The sequence below is a fragment of the Terrapene carolina genome, unplaced genomic scaffold, assembly GCF_002925995.2.
Source record: "Terrapene carolina triunguis isolate 2854851 unplaced genomic scaffold, T_m_triunguis-2.0 Scaffold752, whole genome shotgun sequence".
Lineage (NCBI taxonomy): Eukaryota > Metazoa > Chordata > Testudines > Emydidae > Terrapene > Terrapene triunguis.
This window is the reverse complement of record NW_020665103.1, coordinates 363,462-372,500: the sequence shown is the minus strand read 5'-3', so window position 1 is coordinate 372,500 and position 9,039 is coordinate 363,462. Positions and strand designations below refer to the sequence as shown.

The following is a 9,039-nucleotide window of genomic DNA, read 5'->3' as shown; positions in this document are numbered from 1 at the left end:
TTGCAGGCACCACCTCCGCAGCTCCCACTGGCTGCGGTTCCTGGCCAATGGGAGCTGCAGAGCCAGATCTCGTGGCGGGGGCAGTGCACGGAGCCCCCCTAGCCTTCCCTCCCTCTAGGAGATGCAGGGACATGCCGGCTGCTTCCGGGGAGCTGCACGGAGCCGGGTAGGGAGCCTGCCAGTCCCTCCAACCCCACCCAGCACCAGCGGGGGTCCCAGGCCGTGCACTGCCACCCCCAGCACCTGTGGGGGTCCCAGGCCATCCCTCCAGCACCTCCGGCCGCCCTGGCCCCCGGAGCACCCGTGGTACCCTGGCCCAAGTTTTAGTTAGGGGCATATAGTACAAGTCATGGACAGGCCACGGGCCATGTATTTTTGTTTACTACCCGTGACCTGTCCATGACTTTTACTAAAAATACCCATGACCAAAACATAGCTTTACTCATGGTACATCATCGGATATATCTACAGTGGAGGCCCAGCCTACAGCAGAATAACCCTTCTGAACTGCAACTCCCATGTTGCATCTGCCTCTCTTCCCTGAGAGACTGGTGTATCATGGGAGATGTAGTCCAACCAGGGAGCCTGGCCTGAAGACACCCGAACTACAACTCCCATGAGGCACTGTAACAGCTTGTTTAAATCGAAATATTTCACTTTTCAGACTAAATGTTTCCTATTTGAATTTTTGCTGAAAGATTGAATGTTTTCACGGAGAACCGCCCCTCTCCCCCACCCCCTCATTTTCCAACTAGTTCTGGGTCAAATGCTGCCATGGGCCATAGCAGAACACCCAACTGCCCTACCCTAGATACATTCCTATGGGGGCGGGACATCTGTGGGGAGGAGATCCCCCTGCCTCCCTGCTCTCTGTCTTTCATCCCTCATCTAGACACCATCATTCATCTCTTTCTCCATCTCTCTCTCCTCTAAGCCTCTCAATGCCCCGCCTCCCAGGCCCCCACTCCCTGGCTGCTCCTTGCTGGGGCATTAGAGTTAACATCAATGGAGAGGGGTGGAGCCAGAGATGCAGGGGGTGGGGTCAATGGAAGGTACTCAAGATCGGGGCTGTGACCCATACCAGTTAGCAGGGAGCCACTGCCCCTTTCCATGGTGCTGGGGAGTCCAGGCAGAAAGGAGTGGGATCCCAGTATGGGAAAGGGCAAGCCCCAATCGATTGTTTGCATATCCTGGTTAGTTGGTGCTACGGGGGTTTTACATTTCCCATGCTGCCGGTTCTGGCCTCTGCACTTGTACGATGGTTTTAAGAGCGGCAGGGTGTCAGGCCTTTTAAAGAGAATGAAATAAACAAACCAGCGAACAGATGGATCTGCAGCTCCCCCATGATGAGAGCGAGATCTTGTTATTAACCTTAAGCACAAGCACCCATTGACTTCATTAAGCATGTGCTCACTTGCTTGCAGCATCATAACGGTTTGCTTAAAGCAATTACGGCAGGATCCTGAGAATGGGATCTGGCAAAAGTCCTGGCAGAGTCTTCAAGAGTGGCTTTGAACAGGCACTTGACACATGATTTGAGTTAGAAGATGGTATCGATGGATTTCTTCAGCACGGGTCGGGTGGCGTTCTGTGCCAAGGAGCACTTTTTTAGAGGACTGGGATTTTGTGCATTTTTTAGGTTTCTCGCTAACTATTTTGGTCATTTTCAGGTATTTGGTATTTTAATAGATATCTGTATTATCGGATGAAGCCATGATTTACGGGCAAGCGTGCCATTAAAAAAAGAATTTCATGTCAGAAATCAGCTCGTTTTTAAAAAAAAACACATTGTCACGGACTCACAGGACTCGTGCTCTTTCTCGGCTGCGTACGGTCCCTGGGAGGAAGCCCCTACAGTGTGACAGTCCTTCTCGGGAGTCCACTCTATCTTGGGCGTTAAGCCGTAAGCCCCTCCGCCTCCTGGAACCACGTCTCTCCGAGCCTTCAGCACGCCTGTCTCTTGCCGTGTGCCCCCTCAGGGAGTCCACTTGCTCTGGACCCCTGGGGCCTCCACACCCAGAAGGAATAATGCAACCCCGATATCTAGCCTGCCGTGACTCTCAGCCAGCATAAAACAGGAGGGTTTATTGAGCGTCTGAACACAGCATAGAAAACTCTCAGAGCCTCAGGCCTAACCTCCCTCAGCACAGTACATCTAGGTCTCTCCTGCATCCAGGTGGCTTGGCTGCTCTCTCTGCAGCCCGGAAGCCTCCTCGTTTCAGACCATCATCCTATATCATCTCCCCCAACAGCTCCTCCCCTGTCCTTTGTCTTTGGTCCCAGATAACCAGCTCGCCTGGGCCTCCTCTCTTCCATCATTTGTTCCCCACTGGCTGGAACCGGTGGATCAAGCACCGGGGTCCTCTCTCCTCAGCCCTTTGTCCTCCCACTGGCCAGAAATGGCTGACTGCCAAGCTGGGGTGGGCCTCCTGGTCACCAGTCGCTAGGGTCTCCCATCTCCAGGCAGTTGTCCAGGGTCTCGACTGCTAGGCGAGGTCACACCTGGTCCTCTGTAACAACAAACTCCCTCTCCCACCACCTCGTTACACAGCACACAGGGAAACTGAGATCCACACAGTATTCATGCAAAACTCAAGCAAATCCCCCACTTTGTCACACATGTCATATGGCGTGTGTGTGTGTCCCTGATGCTCCATGCTGGAGGGCCTGAGACCTTGTGTGTGTGTGTTTGCCAAGTCCAGTGTTATTATTGTTTATTAATTGTATTGTGGTGTCACCCCATCAGGCCAGGTTGCACAAGCACATGATGGAAAGACGGCCCCTGCCCCAAAGAGCTCACAATCCAAGTCTACGATGCAACAGCCAGTCTGGGGGGCTGGGACGGGGAGTGCAAGATGATGGTGATCAGTCTGATATATGCAGCTGTCACAACACAGAAGGCACTTGGCTGTTCCCATGGCTCTGCGGGGAGTTGAGGGGGAGGACGGCAGGGTGGAGGGATAGGAGCGTGAGCTGTGGTGCTGGGGGTTCTGTCTGTGGTCTGCAGACAGAAAGAAGCAACTGTTAGGGCCACATCCTGCAATTATTTTAATCCTCCTCCTTGGTGGGGGTTTGAGGCCATGTGTTTGTACAGCGCCTGGCACAGGCAGGGCATGGGTTATGAAAGGAAACCCAGGAGGACACCACAATATATGAAGAATACATTAATTATTATAATGATGAGTGGGAGTCTTGGTCCCAGAGGGGGCCCCTCCTCAGGGAGGGAGGCGGCAGGGAGGGGGACCACACATGGATGGGATTCAAGTCCCATGCCACCCACAGGGAGACCTGGGGGAAGGATGGAATCAGATCTGCAGCAGCAGCCAATTGAGGCTCCTCCTTCTCCCTCCAATGAAGTCTCGCCCATCACGAGTTAAGCTCCTCCCCTGTATGGGCTAAGCCCCGCCCCCCAATGTGGCCCCGCCCCCTGAGCGAGTTAAGCCCCTCCCATCAATATGTCCCCTCCCCTATTATGGGCAAGCTTCGCCCCTCCGTGGTTTAAGCCCCTCCTCCTAGCTGAGGCCCTGTGAACACTTTCTCTAATGCGCATGCGTACAAGCCCGCACTTTCCTCCTCTCTTGCGCCAGGGAGGTGTCAGTGCGGACGCGCAAACCTTTTGGACGCCCAGCTTCCTTAGTGCGCATGTGCTGATCTGCGCAGGCGCCAGCGGGACGGCCAACCGCTTTTATTTTTTTAATAGCCCCCCCCGAGTGCGCATGCGCTCTCTGGTCGCCGAACGGTCACCTTCCCGGCGCGAGGAAGAATGGCTCTCCTCCCACCGGCGCGTGCGTAGTGCCGACAGACCGCTGGGTGGGAGGGGCGACGCGTGCGCATGGCGCCTTCCCGGACGCTCGGGCTTTTCAGTGCGCCTGTGCGCCGCGCCCGTTGGTGGCGGCGGCGCGTGCGCAGTGGTCTCGCCGGCTGAGCGGAGCGAGCGAGCAGCCGGGGCCGCCCCGCGTGTCTGTCATGTACCAGCGGAGCCGGACCGTGGCCGGGCTCCTGGGCCCCGCCGCCCGCTGGTGGGGGCCGCGCTGCCGCTGGGGCGGGGCCCGGTGGGGACCGGGCGAGTCCCCGCGCTGCTGCTACCGGGCGCGGCAGCAAGTGAGTGACGGACGGGGCGGGGCCAGGGACGGGTCGAGGTCAGGGGGCGGGGCCAAAGACAGAGGGGCGGGGCCAGGGGCGGGGCTGCTATGCTGGGGTGAGGAGGGGGCACAGGGCAGGATGTCCTAGGCGGAGTCCTGGGGCAGGGTCTATGGAGGGTGCATGGGCTGGGCGCTGGGTCTGGGGGATGTGCATGGGCTGTGGGATACAGGACGCATGACTGGAAACTGGTAGTGCAGGGGACTGCAGAATGCGTAAGTTGGGGGCTGGAGGGGTGCAGAACCTGGGGGTTTAGAGGGTGCTTGGTCTGAGGGGCTGTAGAGGACTGGGGGGGTTGCATGGTCTTGGAGAGGTGCAGGGTCTGGGGTGCGTGAATGGGCTGAGGGATGCAGAGGTTGGGGAGTGCAGAAGCTGGGACCTGGGTGGAGGGCAGGGTGTAAGGCTGAGGTCAGGCGTTGCATGTGGTGAGGGATGCAGAATGCATGGTTGGGGCCTGGGGGTGCAGAGGACTGCAAACATTGGGGGATGCAGGGCTGGGGCCTGTGGCGGGTGCAGGGTCTGGGACTGTAGGGTGAATGTGGAGGGGCATAAGACCACAGGAGTGGAGGGGCAGTGGTAGTGACGTTGAGGGGTAAGGTCTGTGGTTTGGCTGGGAATGTGGGGAGCAGGGCTGTGCAAATCCATGCCTATGTAGATTAGGATCAGCTCTAGAGAGAGCTAAAGGTATAAATCTTTTCACTCTTTCCGCCTGATTATGTGTCAACCCCACCCCAGGATTTTGGGGAGGGTTCATCAGGGGTGCACGTGAGATTGTTCTGTAGGGGATTGGCTATCTTAGGGGCGGGGAAATGGGATATGGAGCCTTTCCCCTCTAGGGGGTGCTGGCTCCAATCTGCCCGCAGGTCGGGGGGCACTGGGAGATGGGGCCTTTCCCTTGTAAGGACCCCAGCAGAATCTCTGAGTGGTGTCAGTCCCTCTAATTGCTTCTCCCTTCCAGGACCTGGCCTCCTGCTGGGAGAAGGCCCCCCAGGCACTGGGCCCACCCATGGCCCTGAAGTTCCACTTGTCACTGGTAGAGCAGCAGGTGGAAGCTGCCAGGACTGTCCTGTTGCCCCCTCCAGGGGCCAGCCTGGTGCGTGGTACCTTCCCGAGTTCATTGGAGCAGAAGCTGAGCCTGCATGAGCTGCTGCAGGGTCTGGAGCAGGGGTGCCCCCGCCAGCTCGCTGCCCTCTCCCCTCTGGAGGGCATGGAGGCCTCTGTCACCACAGTGGATGGGCAGCGGGAGGACGACATCACCGTGCGTGAGGGCACCGGCCTGGACAGCGCCTCCCTGGACTCTCTGTACAGCCTGTTTTACGGCAAGCCCTGCTGGATGCCCTTCCAGGCCACTGCCGGTACAGCCACCAGTGCCACCTCTGGCTCACCTGGGAACCACGACCCCAACATGGAGAAGCACCTGGCTGTCATGTACGAGAAGCTGCAGCATGAGGTACGCCACGGCCCGGATGCCTGGGTCCCCTGCCTTTCCCTTGGGTGGGCTGGCTGGATTCTCGACCCCTCATTCCCCCTTCTCCCCTGGCTGTATGCCTGTCTTCTCCATCCCTCGTTTCCCCATGCCCGCTGCCCGGATTCTCTTCCCTGCCTGGATCCCATCTCTGCTGAACACTTTTCCTGCTAGCGTCTGCCAGCCCCAGGCCTGTAGGGCAGCTCTTATTTCTGTTCCTCCTTACACAGCCGAGCCTTCCTGCCCTCTGGGCTCTCCATAGCGACCTACCGGCGGCTTTGAGGGGTCACACAGTTGCAAGGGGCCTCTGAGCTCAGCCTGAATGAGGAGCTGATGGGAGCCTTGTACTCCACCCTTCCCTCCTGGGGGTAAAGGGAATCCATTGTTGGGGCAGAACGGGCAATGGGGCAGGGCATACCCCGCATGCAGCATCCCCTGCCAATCTGCTTCAGCCCTGCACTTCAACACATGCCCTGTAGAGGGCAGAGGAGAGCGCACACCATCCCTGGCCTGTCTGCTGAGGCTGCTAATGAGGGGGTCAGCTAGGGCCAGTGGAGAGGGTGGCTTTCTTATACACAGGCCCCATGTGCCATTGAGGGATCTTAACTGTCAGTGCAGCCCCTGAACCAGCCAGCAGGGGGTATCTTGCTGAGTGAGGGGCTCCTGCCAGGGTGCGAGCATGGCATGATCACTTGTATCACAGTAATACCTAGAGGGCCACCTGTGCAGTGCCGTTGTGCCGGGCGCTGCACAGACACACAGCGCGAGACAGTCCCTGCCCCCGCTGAGTTCAGGGCCTGTTGTGCCGGATGCTGCGCAGAGGCACAGGGAGGGATAGGCCCTGCATTGAAGAGCTCACACTGTACAATGACAAAGGGAGGATTATTCTCCTCATGTTCCGGGGAACGGATGCCCAGAGATTCATGTCTTGCTCAACGGCACAATGAGTCAGTGGCTGAGCCGGGACTTGAACCCGGCTCCCACCTTTCCGTGGCCCCTCTTCCCTCACTGAGCCTTTGCTCTCCCCCTCGTCCTCCTGCAGCTGCCGAATTTCTTCCGGAAGATACCTGACTACGGGATCTACTCTCAGGACGTGGAGTTCGTCAACGAGATCCTGCACCTGAGGACTCGGTCGGTGCCAAGCCAGGGGTGGGGTGGGGTGGGGGCAGTGGACCAAGCCACTTGTCTTTTGGGGGGTGGCAGGTGGGATCAGCCCACTCTTCCCATGGTGGGGGGTGGAGCTTAGGGGCTGTGCCACTATTCTTGCCCTGGGGGAGTGGTGGGACCGGCCCACTTTCCCTTGGGAGGGAGGATTGACTCAATTCCTCCCATTGGCGAGGGTTGTTGGGGTGGGGGGAGATGACCATGCCCCTCTCAGAAGGGGTGGGCCTATCCCACTCTCATCCTGGGAGCAGGTGGGACAGGCCCATTCTTCCCCCAGGGGCTGGGAGGGTTTGGACCGGCCCATTCTTCACCTGGCCCGGGGGTGGGTGCCACATTGGGATCCCCTCAATCTGGAGGCCCTAGCCTTAGGGCTGTCCTGCCCTTCCCCGCCGCCAGGGGCCGAGCCATGTACCAGCTGGCGCTGACCCTGTGCCGCCTCGTGGCCTGGAGCTACTTCGTCAACATGCGGCTGGAGGTGCTGAAGCTGACGCAGCACCCCGAGAACTGGAGCGTCCAGGCCCGCTGGCGCATCACAGGGGTCCCCTTCCACGTCCTCTTGCTGCGCTTCTACAAGAGGGACAAGAGAGAGCTGTACAGGTGAGAGCCCGGCCTGGCACCCCGCACCCACCCTCCCTCACCGTGTTGTACAGATGTTCGCTGCTCCTGTCTCATTCCTCTGATGAGCTGTGTAGCCACTCCCGGGAGTTGCCCTTTTTCCTTCCCTGCTGGGCTTTCCAGGGCTGTGACCTCCCTGAGCCAGGGCTAGGGACTGTTTAACCTCAGCACAAAGCAATGCCCCTGCTGACCTCAGAGATGGGGGAACTTCCTAGCCCCTAGGACTGCTCCTCCCCCAATGGGGTCTTCCCCAGCTGCTCCCAGTGTGGGGGGGGGTTTTCTCTGCCTCCCAGAGCCACTGCCTTTGAGCTGCTTGAAGCCCTAAGATTTGGTATTCCCCTGGAGTAAGTCCCAGCATCCTTCCCCCCCATGGCCCTTAGAGCAGAGGTTCTCAAACTGGGGGGCGGGCCCTTCTGGGAGGAGGGGAAGAGCTATAGGGGGGAAAAAAGCCTTACTGCACATATTTTACTCACAGCAGTGAATAACTAGCAAAGCCATTTCAGTGGTTCTCAAGTTGCGGCCCACAAAGCCGTGGCCTACGCGACATGCTCAGGGCCATACGAGTAGTATTGGATGCGGCCCATAGTGGTGAATAGGTTGAGAACCACTGCTCCAGAATATCAGGCCCTCAGCTGGCGCTGTGCCTTCTGCCAGATTTCTGTTCAGCTTGCAGAGCATCATACGAAGTCACTGCCATCTGTACGTTAACTTGTTTGCTACAAGGCGGCGTGCACGTTTGTCAGCACAGGCCACAATCGCAGGTTTGCGCTTGCTCTTATTGCAACGGACTGTTGTGCAACAGATACGAAACCCTCAAGTGATAAAGAAGCTGAAACTGATTCAAGTGAAGTGTCGCTGCATGTATCAGTATATGTATTTGTGTGGTGGAGGGGGAAAGACTCAAGGGGGGGGGGGGGGCATGATCACAAAAGTTTGAGAACAGCTGCCTTAGAGACACCTGCCTGGGGGGCTAGCAGTGCTCCCCCCCCCACCAGGCCCAAAACCTCCCCAATAAATCTTACACTAGATTTGACTGTCCTTTATTATACTCCCCTTCCAGGACCTATGACGCCTATTCCACTTTCTTCTTGGACTCCAGAGGGCTGATCCGCTGTCACCGGCTAGACAAGGTGAGTGCTGGGGCGGGCCGTACCTCTGCTGGAGTGGAGCCAGGGCACTACTGTGTGGGGTCCTGGCAGATGATCCGTGAAAGCAGCTGCCCCAGCGTTTAACGCCTGCCCCTCTCCCCTCCATGTAGCTGATGCCGTCCCCGCCACCTGTGGTCAAGACGAAGAAGCTGCTGGTGGCCGCTCTGGTTGGCCTGGGCCTGTTGGAGCACAGACCCTCTCTGCAGCTGCTCTTATCTGCCCTGGCTGGCAAACAGCAGGGGGCACCAGTGGGCTACAGGGACAGCTGAGCCAGCCCCGGATGTTGTGACTCTTGTGAGCTGATGTCGCCTCAACGCACAAAGCCTGGTCCGCCGGCTCCGCTGCATGGTCTGTGCCCTGCCCCCTCCCTGCCCAGCACTGTAAAGAACCACTTGTAACTTAACTGTACATAATAAAGCCGTGTGGAGAAATGGCTGGGCTGGGGCCAGTGGCTCTGGGACGGCAGGGAGCTGGGGGGCGTCTAGGCCTGGAGAGACCAGCTGTGTT

The 9,039-nt window shown here is 58.4% G+C and overlaps 2 protein-coding genes across 2 annotated transcripts in view; one reads left to right on the top strand and one right to left on the bottom strand.

Annotated features, from left to right (window-relative positions):
* The window catches only part of LOC112125057 (E3 ubiquitin-protein ligase TRIM39-like), a 261,459-nt gene that overhangs the window by 92,999 nt on the left and 159,421 nt on the right, over positions 1-9,039 (bottom strand). The gene's annotated exons all lie outside the window — the stretch shown is intronic.
* Positions 3,906-8,823, top strand: CUNH6orf136 (chromosome unknown C6orf136 homolog). The gene is made up of 6 exons (XM_026660386.2): positions 3,906-4,101; positions 5,099-5,590; positions 6,648-6,736; positions 7,166-7,366; positions 8,445-8,514; positions 8,643-8,823. The coding sequence occupies exons 1-6, from the start codon at positions 3,967-3,969 to the stop codon at positions 8,799-8,801; spliced, it is 1,146 nt and encodes a 381-aa protein (XP_026516171.1). The 5' UTR covers positions 3,906-3,966; the 3' UTR covers positions 8,802-8,823.

Coding starts and splice junctions, on each gene's coding strand:
- CUNH6orf136 (XM_026660386.2), top strand. CDS start 3,967: ATGTACCAGCGGAGCCGGACCGTGGCCGGGCTCCTGGGCCCCGCCGCC. Junction 5,591..6,647: donor ACGAGAAGCTGCAGCATGAG/GTACGCCACGGC, acceptor GTCCTCCTGCAG/CTGCCGAATTTCTTCCGGAA. Junction 8,515..8,642: donor GCTGTCACCGGCTAGACAAG/GTGAGTGCTGGG, acceptor CCCTCCATGTAG/CTGATGCCGTCCCCGCCACC.